At 35.9% G+C, this 21,364-nt stretch overlaps 2 protein-coding genes across 2 annotated transcripts in view; one reads left to right on the forward strand and one right to left on the reverse strand.

The window, feature by feature from the left end:
- Positions 1 to 1,768: 1,768 nt before the first annotated feature.
- Positions 1,769 to 4,568, reverse strand: LOC123529046 (uncharacterized). The gene is made up of 2 exons (XM_045309231.2): positions 4,409 to 4,568; positions 1,769 to 2,931 (listed from the first exon to the last, which is right to left on the reverse strand). The coding sequence occupies exon 2, from the start codon at positions 2,928 to 2,930 to the stop codon at positions 2,208 to 2,210; it is 723 nt and encodes a 240-aa protein (XP_045165166.1). The 5' UTR covers position 2,931; positions 4,409 to 4,568; the 3' UTR covers positions 1,769 to 2,207.
- Positions 4,569 to 5,127: 559 nt separating this feature from the next.
- Positions 5,128 to 21,364, forward strand: part of LOC123530454 (uncharacterized) — a 57,301-nt gene continuing 41,064 nt past the window's right edge. The window contains exons 1-8 of the mRNA XM_045311231.2: positions 5,128 to 5,379; positions 8,212 to 8,408; positions 9,948 to 10,044; positions 14,524 to 14,658; positions 15,709 to 15,838; positions 16,691 to 16,754; positions 17,169 to 17,654; positions 17,921 to 18,242. Coding sequence (XP_045167166.2) covers positions 5,338 to 5,379; positions 8,212 to 8,408; positions 9,948 to 10,044; positions 14,524 to 14,658; positions 15,709 to 15,838; positions 16,691 to 16,754; positions 17,169 to 17,654; positions 17,921 to 18,242 — 1,473 coding nt within the window. The 5' untranslated portion in view covers positions 5,128 to 5,337. The remainder of the gene's footprint in view (positions 5,380 to 8,211; positions 8,409 to 9,947; positions 10,045 to 14,523; positions 14,659 to 15,708; positions 15,839 to 16,690; positions 16,755 to 17,168; positions 17,655 to 17,920; positions 18,243 to 21,364) is intronic.

A 21,364-nucleotide genomic window follows, 5' to 3' on the forward strand; every position in this document is an offset into this window, starting at 1 on the left:
AATGCAAATAAACATTTAAATGATTTTAATTACAGCATGTTGTAACTACTCTGATTTGGCACACAATGTGGTTGCTTAATAAATAACACTGGTAATAAGAGCTGTCCATAAGACAACGCACTCCACTATTCGGCGATTTGACATAATGATATAAATTGTCTCATAGAAACTTACTTTAAAAGGAAGATCACCAAGGGACATATTTTGTCAAGAACAAAAAATAGATTATTGGGATTGTACCACATATGCAGATGATGGTAAGATATATTTGAGTTTCAAGTCATTTTTTATAGTACCAAAGTTATGTCCAGTACAAAGAAGTTGTTAAAACATTTAAGTATAAAGGGGCTATATTTGGTCAAATACAATCAAGTTATGGATGTTGCACACATGCAGCTGATGATGATAAAGATACATTTTAAGTTCAATCATATCTTAAATTATATTGCATTAAAGTTATATCCAGAAATCGAAGATTGCAAAAAAACTTAAGTATAAAGCGGTATAATTTCTGCAAAAATACAATTAGAGTTATGGACTAACAACAGTAGATGATGATTTAAGAAAATTTTTAATTTAAGCATTATCTTTTAAAGTACCAAAAATATGCCTATAAATGAAGCTTCGAGAAAATTAACATGAAATAATTCACACATAGGTCAACCTACTCTTGGTCTTAAAACGTCTGGCACACATAGGTCAACCTACTGTTGGTCTTACAATGTCTGGCACAACCTACTCTTGGTCTTACAATGTCTGGCATACATAGGTCAACCTACTGTTGGTATTATAATGTCTGGCACACACACACATAGGTCAACCTACTCTTGGTATTATAATGTCTGGCACACATAGGTCAACCTACTCTTGTTATTATAATGTCTGGCACACATAGGTCAATCTACTCTTGGTATTATAATGTCTGCCACACATAGGTCAACTACTCTTGGTATTAAGGTGACAAATCTAGAGGCCACTATAGCATTGGCTTAAGCTACAAAATGGGTTATCTATTGACTGCAGAAAACCATCTTATGAAAGGCAGTCCTTGGCACAAACATTCTCCAGTCATTGATTAGAAACACTCTTCGTTAAGATGCTCTGATCTTGACTCCGACCTATAACTCAGTGACAAGTTCATTAACAACAAGCATTATGTTTGACCAGCCAACAGATTATTTGTTCTCTATTTTAATGGAAATTCCCGTCTTAGTTTAACAGTGACTTTGACTCTGACTACTGACATCTTTAGAATCTGGTCGTTTACTCGCCAGAGGCAATCGTCCTATGAAGTTTTACAGCTGGTGACTCAAAAATCATCCAAATATTGATGGGAAACGTTTTCAATCTAACGATCAATATGATCTTGACCTTTGACCTGACTTTAATAACAGTATAGAGATCATGATCTGGCCAGACAAGCACCCTATGAAAATTGGTGACTATATAACCAAGCATCCTTTAGTCAATAAGCCTACTGACCAACAGAGAGAACATTTACTGGCCAACATTAGCAAAACAATACACCCACCTATTCTTCGATGGGGTGGGTCATAAATATATACGGTACAATATATCGACATGCCTTCTAGTATATGAACAAAACAATTTACTCTGATGTCCCAACGTGTCAACAGCAACGCTCTATCTCATATAACATATACATTGCTGGACTTTTGTCAGATGCCGTCACCACTATTCAAATACTGAAATGCTGTACATACTGTACATAGAAGAGCTCATTATATTTATCAGTCATCTCTACAAGCTTTGTATGTGATCCTGTTCAAAGCAAAAACGTGAAGCATTTTTAAGCAAGTCTGTATAAATTAGGATCTGTACATAACTGATATGCATATTCATAATGGTTGTACAATATTTGGCGATTGAGCAATATTTGCAAATCTTGGGTTAGGTTGGGTTGGAGGCGTTTTAACCTACTTCGCACATAAATTAGGTTACTATATATAACAGATTGGAAGTCTAAATATATTAGAAAAACAATTTCGACTTCGAATTATTTCATTAATTTTCTAACAATTATTTAACTTGATTGTTAACACTGCTGTTATATCATGGAAAAAACTAGTTATCTTATCCCTGATTCCACTCCCACCCTTCCCACAACACACCCCACCCTCTTAACCCATGTTCACCACCCTGTTTTATCAGTTAATCCATATATATGTTAAAGGCAAGTAGTCTCTCTACCCTGAAGGTAAGACCCTATTGTGGTTACGGTATTTCCAGTAATCTTCGTCATCCTCCATCAACTTCCTTTCCACAAACGCAAACACAGCAACGGCCACCAGTAACGCACCCAGCACTGAAAAGATTATCAGCCTCTCGCTCCGTTTCGCGAGTTTTCGCGCCAAATCAATATTCCCGCGCAAAATACCTGCATGGAATTCCTTTTCACATTTGAAAGCATAATACATAGCAGGAATGCCCAGGGGAAAGAATATCACAACTGCCAATGTGGAAAATGCTTTAAGAATTCTGATATGTTTCAGTTTTAAAGGTTTTTCTCGATGGTAATTGTTCGGAGTGTGACAACATTCTCGAGTCCGTATCACATGTATGCCGTTAGCTTGTCTTATCACAACAGGCTCGTTAACAATGTTAGTTTCCCCGGTACTCGTGCTATAATACACGGGCGGCGCCGACATTGCCACTTCTCCAGTTTCATCACTTGTTTGAGCACTTCCATTCTTATTACCGTTTTCTGTATCATCTTTAGCAACTCTATTCTCGTTTATACCATTTTGTCCTAGGTTCTCCTGGCCTTCTTCAACAGTAGGTGTCACATTATCCAGTGACACTGACCCTTCCTCTGGTTCCGCAGACACTACATGATTCAGATGTGGCTGAAGTTCTCGTGCCAGCTCATCATGAAGGACTAGTTGCGAGACGTCCTCCTCTTTCGACATACTGAAAAAACAATTGCATAAAACACTAAATTTTAAAGTATTTAAGTTTCAATTAAAAATCCCCCAAAAGGCTGAGTATAAACCTGACCCGGAAACAAGCTCAAGATTGTATTTCCGTCTGAGCTGATGTGATGATTAAACAATTTGTTTGGTTGAAATATCAACCCGCCAACAATCTACAAGTAGTGTGAGCTTTGCGTTCACCTTGAGTACGTTGATAAAAATGAACAGCTTAGCGTATGAAATTAAAAGAAACTAAATTTTGATCTGAAATGTAGATAGAAAGTTACGAGAAAATATTTCAGATTATTTGATATTATGTTTTGCAGGATATTATGGTAAAACGAAGTGGGGAGTGCTCAAGTTTTATCAAGACAGAATCAAAAATATGTCACTAACCGATTTTGTTATTGATACAGCTTTGTAAATAAATGAAACAACCATAACTTATAAATTCCTACAATAAATACAAGACGCTTAAAAATATAAATCGTACATAAAAACAGTAACAGTCCCTTTCCAGATAAATACTGGGAGCATTTATGTATACGTCTCGAAACAAATTTAATAATTAACTGTGCCAAACTGCATTACCAGCCCACAGGTCAACAATAATAGTATTGTTTCACTGCATATTTCACTTATTTGTTCAAGCAGCCCGGTTACTAAGGCTACAACAATTACCTGATCTAGATCGGGTAACTATGTCATTACAAATATCTAAATCACTACCATCTCTTCGCCCCCTTACTGGACCCAGTAACTCCCAACTTCTCCTCTTTTAAACATAATTTTCTTTCGAATCCTGCTTTACATGGCTGGCGAAACCTTTTCCTTCTAACATATCTTGCAACATTCAAGGCACTGATCTTCAGATCGTACGACAACAAAAAGAGAAGACTATGATTTTAGATATCAGAAAATCGTTGCAACATGTTTCGCAGGAAGCCTTTGAAATTTAGTTACTGACATATCATGTTATGGAAACACAAAAGAATTAGTTGATTATTCAAAATTGAAAAAAAGTTTTGCAACGAAGTAACGGAGGTAGAAAAAAAACTCATGTTCTATTGTTCATACAAAGAGTTAGAAAAATGTATTTTATAGTTCTTTGGTTCATAATATGACCAAACTGCAGTTCTAAGATCATTTTTTTACCTAATTAATATTTTAACAGATCGCACCTCCAGTGAGTTATTATTTAACAGAAGTAATTATTCTAAAACTACTCAGTGGGGTTAATACATAAAAACAGAACTGAGCTGGGGAAATGAACACGTGTCCCAAACGACGGCGGATGTATGGAACAGTTTGCTAAGTAATGTTCACTGGAATCACTGACGGGCAAACCTGTGCTCCAAAAATCGCTATGAATTATGGTCCTTAATATTGTAAACACTGTCTCGTAGAAATGTCCCACAACTTTCAATGTATACGATTAAAAGCAATTATCTTTTGATAAAATAATTTATCATTACCTTGTAATAAAGACGTGTTGTACCTAAGTTCTTGATCGTTCTATTGCAGTTATCCGTCAAATTTATTGCCATAAAACAACATGTATAACAACCGCCATATTTGGATATTACGTATTTTATTTACATGTACGTAAACATTACCTGTCCGCTAGAGGGCGCTGTCATTGATTAAAAAGTTCACGCTTTGACGAGCATATTGAGGTTCTCCGGTGTCTTCCGGTGTCTATTTATGTTCCCTAAATCTTTGTGAGAAACTCAAAAGAAATGCAACCAGTGTAGTTCTGCGATCACCTGGGTCGCTGAAACAACTGGGTTTACGTAGGAGGGAAAAGTTAGAAAAACATGAAATGTAAAGAAGATTCTGCTCATAAAGTTTTAGTTTGTTTACGGCTGAATGTTCGCTTAGTACAACAGAATGACTATTTCAGTCCAAAGAAGTTTTTATAGCTCTTTGTTCAGGAGGCGTAATTGGAAGAGATTAATATAAGGGTGCCTTTTCTAAGTGATCAAGTAGGGTTTATTTTAGATTTGTATCACTTGATAAAAAATTCTGCAAGAATTTGTGACAGAAATATAGTTCTTGTATTTTTGCGCTATACTTCCTTTTCGGCGTATGGCGCTCATTCAAGTTATCAGAGGGGCTTCATGTAAAAAGTAGCTATCGGAGAGATAACTATTTTCTTCCTGTTTCGGGTAGCTTATTTATAAACCTCCTTTCATTTTTTTCAACAGATCTCGGAGTATTTTATCTTTACAACCTAACAAAATAATGGGATCTTATTCGCTAACCGGCTTTGTTTAAAAAAAGTGTTTTTTGCTTAGAAAAACTGACTTTTTTGAGTGAAGGAAGACAACTATTTTGCAGCGTGTTCGTATTAGTGTTTGGAAAGTGGACTATTACTTATTTATATTTTCAGATCTAAGAGAAAATGGCTTTGTCGTTTCACCTGTCTCCAAAAGAGTACTTAAAGGTAATTTTGAAAGTTACTGGTGTCCTTAAATGAAGCATATACATTACATGACATAGGCATGTGCATGACTTAGGCGACTCGTGAGTGTTCGGATAATGTAAGAAATGAATCTTTCAACAAGCTCATGCTCTGCCTGTTACGTGTAGAGATGCGTAATTAAGATATGTTTTATTTGTTACAAGTTATCATATTTTTACTCCCGTTTTGTAAATTTTAATACATGTCCTGATATACAAAATAGAAGTCTTTGTAGTAAAACAGATAGTACCAAATTATGATTTTAATGATTTTAGTTAAATACTATTTCAGTGATAAATAAAATATTTAGTTATATAAATGTTACAAATATTACTGATAGGCTGAAATTTTATTCAGGAAGAAATATTTCCTGTTCGTAGATAACTGTTTTAAAGGTGAACATCAACATTTCATTTTTTATCAGGTAGCAATTGATCAGATAATGAAAATGATAAACCAGTGTTATTTAAGTACGTATTTTAATGTGTGTGATATAGACCTTCTATTAAATGTATGATTTCAATACCGTGACTAACGCTTTTGAGAGTTTTCTACATATTTTATTGAGTAAAGGAGTATTTATTAGAAACGTACGAGATCCAGAGAGAAAATATAGCTTCTCTGGTCCCAATCAGTTAAAATGACTGATTTGTGAAACATGGAAACAGAGATTTGAGTATATATATGCAAATGTTGAACCAGTACGAATATGTAGTACAATTCGGGCTCGTATATAAAGCAGCATCGAAACTAATCTTATTGGGTTAGTGGACTTGCTGTGGCATGTGCGTGTTCGTTTATACTGCTAGGCGCCTTGCCGTAATTGGTCTGGTATATTGTGGTGGTGATTTAGTTCGTATAAATTCTCTCTATTATAGAGATAGATATAATTGAATAATACTGAATATATATATATAAAGCTAACTATCTGGATATTCGACATCGATTATGGTGTCCATCTCGCTCACTGGTAGTGGCCCGATGGCTTTCGTTTATTTCGCAGGAAACCGACTCTTCGCTAAGTCAGTACATGTATACAAAACTTAAAGCGTGAGAGAAATGTTAAAACAAGGGAGAGGTGACATTTCAAAATTTTTCGCTATTAAACTTCCGTATTTTGTTGTGTGATTTTATCGGTTTATATCAGTCTTTTATCAGTAGAAATTCCCTTTTGTGAAGTGGTTGGATCAGGGCTAAAAAGTTAAATTTTATGATGGTGAAAAACTACACATGAATTGTTTCCTTAAAAACATATGGGGAAAATTTGAATTCGAACAAAGTACATAAGTTATTTCCCCAAGCAAATGATACATCCTGGTACTTTTTTACACCACTAAGTCTTGAGTAATTAATAAAAAAGCAGTATATTACACTACCTCTTTGCCTTTGTAAATGTAAAAAGAGGATGGTATTAGATAAATATTGTTCACACAATATACTTAACATAATGCGCTTTAATGTACATGATTGTGAATATGACAATTTAATTCGATTTTAGTCGACCACTGAAGACCTAAGAAATTAAATAGATCTAAGTCGACCATCAAAATAGCTTTATTTTACCAATGACTATAGAAGGGGTATAGAAACTGTTAAGTATCATTCCACTCTACATTGATAGGAAGTAGTTATCTTGCTGAAATTGGCGGCCTAGCGAGCTGAAGCTAGTGGCCTGGCAGCCCAGCGGTCAAGCCCTAAACTACTTCATATTTATCACCATGCTCATTTTGCTGATGGGTATAAACGGAGAGAATTTAATCCAACAAGACCAAAGTCTTTTTCGACCTGTTTTATAACAGAAACTATGTGCATTATCTTTTAAGAAACTATTTTGCTAGGTAACATGAAAAGAATCCTATAAAATTCTGTTGTCAGTTGCACTATGTCACTGCTTTCGGACAATGATTTCTACATGTTTTTCTACGTTTCACATGAAGACAGATGCGCAATGCTAACTGCCAAATGATAAATGACAAATTTTTAATGCTAAATGCCAATTATTACATAACAAAAACTATATGCCATATACATACTGCTAAATACCAAATGCTAAGTGTCAAATAGCTAATGCGTATTGCCAAATGATAAATGCTTTATACCGTTATATACTTTAGCTCTATGTGTTAATTAATGATCTGTATCTCTTAAATAATGAATGTAATTTTTAATTATTTGAAAACGTATAATGTTCTACTGGTCTAATTTGACTCAGTCTTTATTGCAGTTAAGCTCATTTACATTTTCAAAAAAGAACTGTACTTTTGACGTTCGTAGATGAGTGCTCCTAGCTACCGCTTTCACTTTCAGAGATTGTTTTGTTGGGTTTAACGCCGCACCGACAAAATTATGTCATATGGCGACTTTCAAGCTTTAATGTTAGAAGAAGACCATACAAGATGGCCATTTGTGCATTATTTCATCACGAGCGGGCACCTGGGTACACCCATCTACCTTCCGTAAGTCAGCTGGATGGCTTCCTCACATGAAGAATTCAATGCCCGGAACCCACATCGGAGGGGCAAGTGATTCGAAGTCAGCGACTTTAACCACTCGGCCACGGAGAAAGTAATCGAACAACCTTCACTGAATCCAGTTTCTCAACCTTCCAAACAAAAGTTATTTTGTTTAGTCAACATTTTTAAGCGCGGGACTGTACCATGAAAACGTAAATGCTGTATATAGTTAACTTAAGTACCACAAAGGCCTGTAACTCTTGTCGCTACGTTTGTGTATGAGGGAATGCGATGATTTAGTTTGGCTGAAAAACAAATCAGTAAAATTGAATAAATTTAAGTTTGTGTTTTATAATTTCAGAGCAAAATGCCCATGTATAAAGGCAAGTCAAAGCTGGGTAAGAAATCGGGCAGCAATGGGGAAGAAGACGAAGTCAAGAGTATCGGAGCGCCATATCAAGTACATCACAATTTTCATGTTGGGTTTGACAAGGTTACAGGAGAATTTAATGGCCTCCCTCCGGCTTGGCAAATGATGTTGGGGAGCTCGGATATCTCGTAAGTTGAATATTGCATATAAACTAGGTAAAGGTAACATCTATGCTGGTCGTGGTCAGCTTGGATTCCATACTGCAGGATCTCTATCATGTAATTATTTCCACAACTGATTTTTAGCTAGTGACAAGGTGAGCTTTTATGATCGCCCTTCGTCCGTCATCGTCCGTTCTCAGTTTCTTGTGAACACGTTAGAGACCACATTTTGCAATCGATTTTAATCAAACTTGCACACAACTTGTATTGGCATAATATCTCGGTTCCTTTTGTAAACTGGCCAGATCCTACTATGGGTTCCAGAGTTATGGCCCCTTAAAGGGCCAAAATTTGCTATTTTGGCTTTTGCGGCCATACAGCGACATGATTTATGGTTTGATTTGATACAAACTTGCAAAATATCTTTAACAACAACAGATCTTGGATTCCATGATGAATCCGTCAGATCCAATCATAGGTTCCGGAGTTATAGCCCTGATTGATCCCTGAAAGAGCCAAAATTTGTTAATTTTTACCTTGTGAACACATAGAAGTGACATTTTACATTTGATTTTATCCACACTAAATTACATCTTAAATCACAATATTAAGATCTCGGTTCCTTTCGAAAACGGGTAGATTCATGGGTTCTTCATGAGTTAATGAATGGGGCAATATTTTCTATTTTGGCCCTTTCAGCCATATAGAGGTTTCATTTATGCTTTGATCTACTTAGTAATACAAACTCGTACAGAATGTTTACCTTGATGATCTCTAGACCAAGTTCGAAACTGGGTCATGTGTGTTCAAAAGCTAGGTCACCAGGTCAAATCAAAGGAACGCTTGTTAACATTCTGGAGGTCACATTTATGACCCTATCTTCATGAAAGTTGACCAAAATATTTATCTTGATGATCCCTATGTCAGGTTTGAATCTGGGTCATGTGGGGTCAAAACTAGGTCATATCTATTTGGCCTGTAGGATTCAAACCGTGAAATATATTGATCTTCACCAAGCGAACCACATCATCCTGTTAGACTATAACAATACAACTTTATCTGCATAGAAAACCTTTTCAATTTTATTCAAATCATGACCCCTGGGGTCACATAGACATACGTAGTAGTAAACCTAAAATCTTCTTGAACCACATGGCACAGACCTTACATATAGTACATGCAGCATATTAAACAGGTGAGCGACTTAGGTTCATCATGAACCTCTTGTTCTGTTTGTAACATAAAATGAAAAACATAATGTAACTTTAAACTAAGCAATACTTCCTAATATATATTTGAGCCGCACCATGAAAAAACCAACATAGTGCGTTTGCTACCAGCATGGATCCAGACCAGCCTGCGCATCCGCGCAGTCTGGTCAGGATTCATGCTGTTCTCTTTCAAAGCCTATTGGAATTAGAGAAACTGTTAGCGAACTGCATGGATCCTGAAGAGTCTGCGCGGATGCGCTGGCTGGTCTTGATCCATGCTGGTCGCAAACGCACTATTTAGGTTTTCTCATGGCGCGGCTCATTTTGTAATTGATATAACAACTGTTTGTTATAGAAAAGAAGAACAGAAGGAGAATCCTCAAGCTGTCATCAACTCACTTAAAACGTACAGTAGATCTATCAAGAAAACGGCAGTTGAAAGGTATCTTAAGGTAACTGATAACATTTAATAGAATTGATATATGTCCTTCATTTTCCCAGTTTCTAACTAAAACACAATGCTGAAGCATAATCATCATGTTTTGAGCTGGGTAGATCTGAATACATACATGTCGCTGGTGCCGTTTAGCTGGATAGATCTGAATACATACATGTCGCTGGTGCCGTTTAGCTGGATAGATCTGAATACATACATGTCGCTGGTGCCGTTTAGCTGGATAGATCTGAATACATACATGTCGCTGGTGCCGTTTAGCTGGATAGATCTGAATACATACATGTCGCTGGTGTCGTTTAGCTGGATAGATCTGAATACATACATGTCGCTGGTGCCGTTTAGCTGGACAGATCTTTAAACATACATGTCGCTGGTGCCGTTTAGCTGGACAGATCTTAATACATACATGTCGCTGGTGCCGTTTAGCTGGACAGATCTTAATACATACATGTCGCTGGTGCCGTTTAGCTGACAGATAATACACATGCGTGGTGCGTTTCTGACAGATCTGAATACATACATGTCGTTGGTGCCATTTAGCTGGATAGATTTGAATACATACATGTCGCTGGTGCCGTTTAGCTGGATAGCTTAATACATACCTGTCGCTGGTGCCGTTTAGCAGGATAGATCTGAATACATACATGTCGTTGGTGCCGTTTAGCTGGACAGATCTGAATACATACATGTCGTTGGTGCCGTTTAGCTGGACAGCTTAATACATACATGTCGTTGGTGCCGTTTAGCTGGATAGATCTGAATACATACATGTCGTTGGTGCCGTTTAGCTGGACAGATCTGAATACATACATGTCGTTGGTGCCGTTTAGCTGGACAGCTTAATACATACATGTCGTTGGTGCCGTTTAGCTGGATAGATCTGAATACATACATGTCGCTGGTGCCGTTTAGCTGGATAGATCTGAATACATACATGTCGCTGGTGCCGTTTAGCTGGACAGATCTGAATACATACATGTAGTTGGTGCCGTTTAGCTGGATAGATTTGAATACATACATGTCGCTGGTGCCGTTTAGCTGGACAGATCTTAATACATACATGTAGTTGGTGCCGTTTAGCTGGATAGATCTTAATACATACATGTCGTTGGTGCCGTTTAGCTGGACAGATCTTAATACATACATGTCGTTGGTGCCGTTTAGCTGGATAGATCTGAATACATACATGTCGCTGGTGCCGTTTAGCTGGATAGATCTGAATACATACATGTCGTTGGTGTCGTTTAGCTTGACAGATCTTAATACATACATGTCGTTGGTGCCGTTAAGCTGGACAGCTTAATACATACATGTCGTTGGTGTCGTTTAGCTTGATAGATCTGAATACATACATGTCGTTGGTGCCGTTTAGCTGGACAGATCTAAATACATACATGTCGTTGGTGCCGTTTAGCTGGACAGCTTAATACATACATGTCGTTGGTGTCGTTTAGCTTGATAGATCTGAATACATGCATGTCGTTGGTGCCGTTTAGCTGGATAGATCTGAATACATACATGTCGCTGGTGCCGTTTAGCTGCATTGATCTGAATACATACATGTCGTTGGTGCCGTTTATCTGGATTGATCTGAATACATACATGTCGTTGGTGCCGTTTAGCTGGATTGATCTGAACACATACATGTCGTTGGTGCCGTTTAGCTGGATAGATTTGAATACATACATGTCGCTGGTGCCGTTTAGCTGGATTGATCTGAATACATACATGTCGTTGGTGCCGTTTAGCTGGATAGATTTGAATACATACATTTCGCTGGTGTCGTTTAGCTGGATAGATCTGAATACATACATGTCGTTGGTGCCGTTTAGCTGGATAGATTTGAATACATACGTGTCGCTGCTGTCTATCGTAATGGTATGCTTAATCCCGTTCATTTGTACGTGCGAGTTTAATTCCAAACATGACAAATGTAATAACATAATAACTGTAGGATAAAAATACAGAATAAGAAAACATAGATATAAAAAAATGTGTGAAATGCAATATCGAAGCTATAAAATTTACGTGCATCTGCTATAACATACAGCCTCAGGTCTTACCTAATGGATGTTTGATATATTGTTAAAGAATTTCAAAGTGGGATACAATTATTTCTACCCGAGATGAAATAAGTTTGGTACACTCCGTATTAGATCGTGTTTGTCGAAATTTTAAAGGTGTCTTTCAAAGTTAGATAAAACTAAGATAACTAAATATGCAGTGCAACGTTATTGTTTTTGCCTTAAAGTCGGCCAAATGCTGAAAGGCCTTTTACCACATTTTCAACAAAATATTTTGCGTTTTAATCTCCTCGTTACGGATCGCGTTTTCTGCTAAACATTTTATCTGAAGCTGTCCTGGCTATTCTGGCTGTTCAGAGCTATTTTTATCCCCCGACGAAAGTCGGAGGGATATAGTTTTGGCGTTATCCGTCCGTCCTTCCGTCCGTCCGTCCTTCCGTCCGGAGCCATATCTAGGAAATGGTTGGGAATATTTATTAAAAAAAAACTTCATATACTTGTTCACCACTATGAGTTCTTGCGGCCCGTCAAGTTTCAGTCAGATTGCCCAAGTAACACCAGAGTTATGGCCCTTAGAAGTTTCTAGTGTTAACTATATAGGGTACTATAAATATGGCAATTTCTGCATCATAACTTTTGATATATTTGACCTAGAACTGTGAAACGTAAATATAATTTAGATCACCATAATGTGGTTGTGTACACACAATTTCGTTCGGATTTATTTGTAAATTAAGAGTTATTGCCCTTTAATTGTATAAAAATCCACATATACATAACAAACTTACCATTTGGTAGAATTTCATTAAATTTCTTTCATTCTTTTCCATGAACATTTATTGTAAACATGTGAAGTTGTGTACCCACACCTGGTCACCCGATACCTTGATCACACCCCCCCCCCCCCCCCCCCCAAAAAAAAAAAAAATCATTCCTTATTTTAGATTTTTTTCAAACAAACTTCATATACATGTTCACCACTATGAGGTTATGGGACCCATCAAGTTTCAGACAGATTGCCGAGTTAACACCAGAGTTATGGCCCTTAGAAGTTTCTGGTGTTAACTATATAGGGTACTATAGATATGGCAATTTCTGCATCATAACTTTTGATATATTTGACCTTGAACTATGAAACTTTTACAGAATTTAGAGCACTATAATGTGGTTGTGCACACACAATTTCGTACGGATTTCTGTTGTAACTTCAGAGTTATTGTCCTTTAATTGTCTAAAAATCCACATATTTGTACATAACAAACTTACCATTTGGCAGAATTTCATTAGAATTTCTTTCATTCTTTTCTGTTTATTTATTATAAACATGTAAAGTTGCGCACCCACACCTGGTCACAAGCTTGCCTTGGTCACACCCCCTCCCCCTCCCAACCCCCCCCCCCCCCCCCCCAAAAAAAACATATTTTTTTCATTTCTTATTTTAGATTTTTTTCAAACCTTCCATGATTATTTATCATGCAAGTTCTACCATTCCCCCACCTCACTCCTCCACCCAGTCATGCCCACCACTGATCATGCATCCTCTGCCCCCCCCCCCCCCCCCCCAACTTCACCCTTTTTACCCTTTTTTTTTCATTTTTAATTTTCCATCAATATTTATAATCAACATGTGAAATTTTGTTTCCTCTCCCATTCCCCCGCACCCCCACCCCCTAAAAAAATAAATATATACATATATATAATTCCATTCCTTTTTTTTTAAATGTTCAAACCTTCAACATGTTAAGTTGTGACTGCACAAACCTTGCCCTCAGCCATGTTCAAGATATCTTACCTGTGTTCTGTTAAGGACATTCTGTTCTTTTAATTAAGTTCAAATGTACATGTTAAACAGCAATACCTGGTGCCAAACCACTCAAAGACAATATTTCGTTCCAGTTAAACTTCAAGCTGACATTTCAATTAACTGCATTTATTTTTAAAGCTAAGCTTATTACAGTAAGCACATCCCATTCAAAATAAATTCTTTAGTCAGGATCAAAGTATCATACATTTATTATGTACCCTTTAATTAAACATTTGTTTTCTGTTAAAATGATTTTGACTAATGAAATTATTTGCTTTTTATTAACATCCTTAACTTTTTGCCTGATATATTTTTTTGCCATTCCTCACCACAAACCCTTTCGGTGGGGGATACCAATTCATCGAATTTGCTTGTTTAAATTGTAATGAATCTCCAATTATTTTAACCTTTACCCTGCTATCATTAAGTTTAGGCAATACCACTTACTATTCAAAGGGGTTTTTACTAAAAAAAATTCTGACTGAGCAGCGAACAGTGCAGACCATGATCAGATTGCACGATGTGCAGACTGAACTTGGTCTGCACTGGTCGACTCGCAAAGGCATTTTCATTTGCCGCCAGTAGGCTAAAGATTAAGAACTGCCGCATCTTTATAATTTAATTGATTAATTAATTATGATTGTAGGTAATACCATCTGAAGGGGAATCCCTTGACGACCCAGACGAGAGAGGTACAGAACCTGAAGTGGAACTAGAGAACGATAACAGTAAAACAGATGATGTTTTTGAAAAGGAAGATGTTGATGAGAAAAATGATAAGGTAAAATAGTAGATTGCTCATCAATACCAGTTAGACTTATCTGCCATGGTTTCGTATCGTCACTGAAACTTTGAACGTGCATGTGAATACTAATATCTTGTTTGCATTTTTTGAAATAAGTTACATTTCCAGAAACGATAAGCAGTCAAGCCCAGTGGCCGCCTCACAGTGACATTGTAACAAGATGTTACATACTTAATCACTAGTCAGGTGTATGTTGATACTGTTTATGCACGTCATGATTGATGTCCCCAACATTTGCGAACATACTTGCAGCGTAGTTTAACAGCTCATGAACGTACTCAATCCAACCGAGTCTGCTATTATTTTTGTTTGGTTGCGTTATATGCTTCTAAAGGATCATTTTAAATATTTTCATTATCCTGAAGAACTTTTGTGTGGCAATAAAATGCTATTATGAAGTATCGAGGGATGTAATTTGTGCCCAATTCTTGTATGTGTTACATGAGCCGCGCCATGAGAAAACCAACATAGTGGCTTTGCGACCAGCATGGATCCAGACCAGCCTGCGCTGTTCGCTTTCAAAGCCTTTTGCAATTAGAGAAACCGTTAGCGAACTTAAAATCTTCTTGAACCACATGGCACAGACCTTACATATAGTACATGTAGCATATTTAACAGGTGAGCGACATAGGTTCATCATGAACCTCTTGTTCTGTTTGTAACATAAAATGAAAAACATAATGTAACTTTAAACTAAGCAATACTTCCTAAACATTTATGCCGCACCATGAGAAAACCAACATAGTGCGTTTGCCACCAGCATGGATCCAGACCAGCCTGCGTATCCGCGCATTCTGGTCAGGATCCATGCTGTTCTCTTTCAAAGCCTATTGGAATTAGAGAAACTGTTAGCGAACTGCATGGATCCTGACTAGTCTGCGCGGATGCGCAGGCTGGTCTGGATCCATACTGGTCGCAAAGTCACTATGTTGGTTTTCTATGGCGCGGCTCATATAACAATACGATGCTATTGCACTGTCTAGCATTCCAGTAAATAAGTAAAGAAGTTTTCGTTTTATGATACAGACTGAAGAACAAAAACAAGAAGTGGCTGTTACCAAGATAGAAGTGGAAGAGGGGAAAGAAGAACCTGTAGCTACCAGACGTCATAAAGAACAACCCAAGATGACAGATGAAGAAATTAACGAGGGATTGCGTAAGTTACCTGTTAAATATTTTCAGTTTCAGGCATATTAGGTCATCCAAACAAATCAGGTTATAAAGTTATTTCTAAGTGAATATTGCTGAATGCAGTATTGATCAGGAAATTGTGTTAAGCTCTACGGAAAAGAAAATAGGTACTTTTTGACTGAGTAATAGGTGAATCACACTGGAAACTTTTCCTTAAGATATTAAAATTTTCCGCATGTTTCCTTAAAATAAAGGAATGCAAATTGTAAATAAATTGTATTTCTACATGTTAAGTGGAGGCATTTATTATATTCAAGAAGTTACTTGTTTATGTGGTTTTCAGAATATTGCTTAATCGTATCTAACAATACACCAAATACATAAATAATAAGTATTTTCAGTATTTCTAAAGGAGATGTTATCGGGTACAGTCGCCGTTCTCACGTTGTTTTGCACATTCTAAAATACTGAAAAGTGTATTGTAAACAGAGTTTTTAGTGAGTAAAAATGCACCGACTTGACAAAGTAATGCGGATGTTATATATCAAAACAAGCTTTGTGTTCATTTTTGACTGCTGTTCTTTTTGGTTCATTTCTACATGACAATATGGTTGCAACTATATACTAGTATAGCATGACTATACACCATTATAGTCTATACAAAAGAAGGGATGAAGTTACTCTGAACAGTAAACCACTGTGTTGTTAACGAAGGGAGAGAATAATTATGTCTGTTTGTAGAACCACTCATACAGTGAGTTTGAATGATTTATTCTATTGTAGCTATAAAGATTTAAAGTAAAAACAAACTAGTTAAAATCTTAGCTGGCAAGTGCTTTTACATTTCATGAGTTGTTTATACATTGTTTTTTCGCAGGCAAATTATCAAGTCCTGGCAATGCACTTGAAAAATATGAAACAAAGAAGAAAGTTGGTTCAGGGTATGACATTGATTTATGTTACAATTTTCTAGCGGATATTACTTCTGTTTCTTTTTAAGTTGACATATTAACACATGATGTTTTAAGGTGAATCAACAGTATTAGTTTTTCTTAGCAGATTAGTAATGTAACTTCAAAAAAATGTCGTGCAGTGGAACCATTTCAGGGCTATTGAACTCAAGACTGAAAGTGCCCGTCCCAGACCTCAGACACCTGTTATTATTTTCGGATTCATTTAGATAATTCTAAAGAAAATGTTTTCAAACATTGCGGTTAGTTTGAAAATTATAGGGAATTTGCTTAATGATATAAACTGAAATTGCCATTTGTAAGTAAATTTATGTAGCCATTTACATAAATCACATACAACTTTTACTTATTAAAACTATTTACATTTTAAATATATAATTTCAGTGCATCTGGGAGCGTGGTAATGGCTCATCCTAAAAGCTCTATGAAAGATGTTGTCGCAATAAAAATAATGGATTTAACAAATCAACCTAAAAAAGAATTGCTCATCACAGAAATTGAAGTCATGAAAACTTACCGCCATGAAAACATTGTAAACTTCCTTGACTGTTACTACCTGGGGGAAAAACAAGAACTATGGGTGATAATGGATTATTTGGATGGTGGTCCGCTAACAGATGTTGTAACAGAAACAGTTATGAAAGAAGGTCAGGTTGCAGCTGTAACAAGAGAGTGTCTTAGTGCATTAGACTTTTTACATGCCCGTAGCATTATTCACAGAGATATAAAAAGTGATAATGTACTGTTAGGTATGGATGGCAGAGTAAAGTTGACAGATTTTGGATTCTGCGCTCAACTCAGTAGTGAGCAGTCAAAAAGACAGACAATGGTTGGGACACCCTATTGGATGGCACCAGAAGTCGTTTCAAGGTGAGAGAGTGATTTGTTTTATAAATCAGACTAGATTTTTTTAAAGTGATAAGTTTGCCGCAATCGTTAGATACTAGTATACCGTGTCCTTAGCCTTACTCATTTAGCTTATCGGGATGATTTATTTTATACAAAAGTTATCACGCTGTCCCGAAACGTCCTATTATTTGTTCTCTATTTAAAAATGTAAAGGGTTTTCATTTTCATTCATGTAAAGAACAATCTGTATTTGCATATATCGGTATGAATTAATTTTCATTTACCAGACAGCACTACGGAAAGAAGGTTGATATCTGGAGTATGGGGATCATGGTAATTGAGATGCTGGAGGGAGAACCACCGTACTTGAACGAGACTCCACTTAAAGCAATATACAAGATCGCCACCAAGGGAAAGCCGGAAATTAAAAATTTCAACAAACTGTCACCGGAGCTTCAAGATTTGCTAAATAAAATGTTAGAAGAGGATGTTGACAAAAGAGCAACAGCAGCAGACCTACTGAAACACCCTTTTTTTGACAAATCAATGGATCTGACAACACTGAGGCCACTAATTGTAGCAGCGAAAAAAGCCACAGGTCATATATATTGATCAGAGATTTTGTGACATATTTGTTGGCTCCAGTTTTCAAGTTTTATTGATTCAGAGTCCATAAGGGCATGTGACATGCATGACATATAATATAGTGTAGCATACCAGATGGCAAGACAACTATGATAGGTAACCAAATAGGTTTTTTGCACATTTCACTACCTGTCATGCACGGACTCAATCAAACCGAGTCTGCTATTATTCTGCTTGGTTGCATCCTATGCTTCCAACTAGGATCTTTTTTACAGATTTTATTTTCTAATGTGGAGGATAAGATAGTAGCCATTATTGACCAGAAAATGTCAAGTATTCCATCCTCAGCCAATGGCCAACCAAACTTTACAACAGACATAAGGTCTCTTCCATCCTAAGCAACCATCCCACCGGCTTTATTTGAAATTTTAATTCCGTCGAATGGCATGCTAATCCAATGCATAAAAGGTTTAAAAACAAACCCGGACTGACCAAAAATACAAAACTCAAAACTACCCGGCCAAAGAAATAGAATACTAGTCATTTACAGGCTAACATGATCTTTTTTACAAAATATCGACAATTTTAACAGTGTGTCTTTACAGTTGCCGTTCATTGATAATGAAAATTTTACAGCATTTGAATGTGCGAAATAGAACTTGTCAGTATACTTCTTTCTTACATTCGGCAAATAACTGCAATTAAAAAGATAGCGAAATTCATTACCTAAAAGGTTTGAACTTTTTGAAGCACAGAGATGACAATTTTTGGGAATATTACTAAATCTACCCTTCTCAACAGGCATGAACAGGTGACTTATGTTTAGTGCATTTAGATTTACATAATGTAATTGCAAGATTAGTTGGTAGAATTTTAAAATATTTTCAAACACCAACTCCCCTTTATACATTCTATAGTTAAGTCTGAACTGTACTACTTCAGTTCTGTATAAATTAATCTTTGACTCTGTTGTTAACAATTTTCTGTTAAACACATTACTAATTTCGATTGCGCGATTTTAACTTTTGACATTGGTATTGATCAAATAGGTGTAGATGCTCTGAAATCGTCTTCCTATTCCTATAAGTCACTTTCATTTCTTTTTCCTGAGTGTATTAACTTTAAGTAACATTAATCATATGGCCTAGAATTTGAAAGGTTCCAAACATCCGTATCAGACCTTTGATGATCTGTAATACTATCATTGGGAAAATGTAGACATAAGTTGGTTCATCCCATACATAACTTTTCCGCAAAATGCGCACAAAAATTGACTAGTTTTCATGGTGAGTTTCAGAACATTTGATTTTATAATTTTATAAATTAAATGCATTTTTACAATTGTATATGTGTGTATTAAATGATTAAAATGCATCTTTAGACCTCTGTAGCAGCATATCGTCTATACGAGTAAATAATGTGACCAACCCCAATTTCATTATTATTATTATTATACCAGATTTGTTGAGCGCCCTTTTCATATGTAATATACGTTCAAAGGCGCTTTACAATTAAACATGTGACACATCGCAGATATGTAGGAAAATAACAAAACATAACATATGCAATCACAAAACTGAAACTGAACAATTTCATTAAACGTCTTCATCACGCCATCTTGGTTGTTCATGTCAAGTTACCTTAAGCAAATCTTAAAATGAATCTGAAAACTGAAACATTATGATGGTTGTATTTTGTTTTTACATGAAGGCACATTCCCCAAATTTATTAAATTGATAGTTATTTATCCTTTCTTCCAATTTTACAACAATTATGAATTTGAAACTACTGTATCAATTTTACTCTTTTGAGTCCAATAACCTTACTTAAAAAGTCTTATGGTTTTAAAAGTAGTTTCTCAGTAAATCTTACAAAACGCATCTAAAACTCGTTACTTATGAGGGGTTTTATACATAAAAATATGTGCTGTGATGTTATAGTTTGTACAGTTAAGAGTTCGTTGTCATTTGAAATCTATTATGTAAATAGTAATTGTCATAATACTTCGTTTTGTTGGAAATCTAAAAACATTTGGCCATTTTGCAAATAAATCAATCATCTTAAAACTTCAACAATTTTTTCCCATTATATTTGCTTAGAACACAAGAAATGCAGAAAAAGTTCAAAAAATATTTTTGTGTTTTCATTTATTTTATTATTAATATTTATTTGTGAACTTAGTAAATCATTTTTCTACAAATCATGTCATTTTGTATATTAATTTTGGGCAGTTCTTGATAACTTTCTTTTTAGTGAAATTACACATATTTTATTTTTTTTTTAATTAGAAAAAAAGGTTTTATATTATGATTGAAAGAAAAGGGTAGAATGAATGAAATTTTATTCATTTGATTAAAATGTAGTATAATTATTGCTGACAATCATATAGTTTGTTTTATTGTGATAAATAAAGTTGATTTTCAAACCACTAGGATTGGTAGATATCAGAGCCAATACACTGAGACCTGGGTATCATACGAAAAAATGAAGTCCATACACTTTGACTGTACAATCATACATACATTGAAAAGGCTTGATGAAATGATTAAAAATAGACTTTTCCTTAAATATATAATACATTCATGCATACTTAAAGGTGTTTCAGGTAGCAGGAAAATGCATCTTTTCATGTGCCATATCAAAAACATTTCGACAACCGGAGGGGATACCCCTCCCGGACCCACCCCAGGTTGCCCCCCCCCCCCCCCCAGCAAAAAAAATTCCTGGGCACGGGCCTGGTGACATCAAGAAGGCACCACCGGTCTTTCATAGATTTCAGACATGTTGTCTTTTATCATACTAAAATTTAGTTTTGGCTTGTAGAAATTTCGACATATTTTACAGCCATTAGAATAGTACGATGAACTGTCGATAGAACTTCTGCATGTATATAGACATCATGTTCCTTCGACATCTGTCTGACTGAGATAATTTGTTTTGATATTTGAATATACTTTGAATAATTACAATGTTTAAGTTATGCCTTCCCTTTTGTGATATTTATTACGATGCCTTTTATATCAGTTGACTGGGAGGGGTTTACGTGTTTTTCTGTCAGAAGACGTTACAAATATTACGCAATGTAGGAACAAATATAAGGGCACATCGTATCTCATAACCTTTAGCCTGCAAAATTTCTAAAATGG

Source organism: Mercenaria mercenaria, chromosome 13, assembly GCF_021730395.1.
Source record: "Mercenaria mercenaria strain notata chromosome 13, MADL_Memer_1, whole genome shotgun sequence".
NCBI classification, from domain to species: domain Eukaryota; kingdom Metazoa; phylum Mollusca; class Bivalvia; order Venerida; family Veneridae; genus Mercenaria; species Mercenaria mercenaria.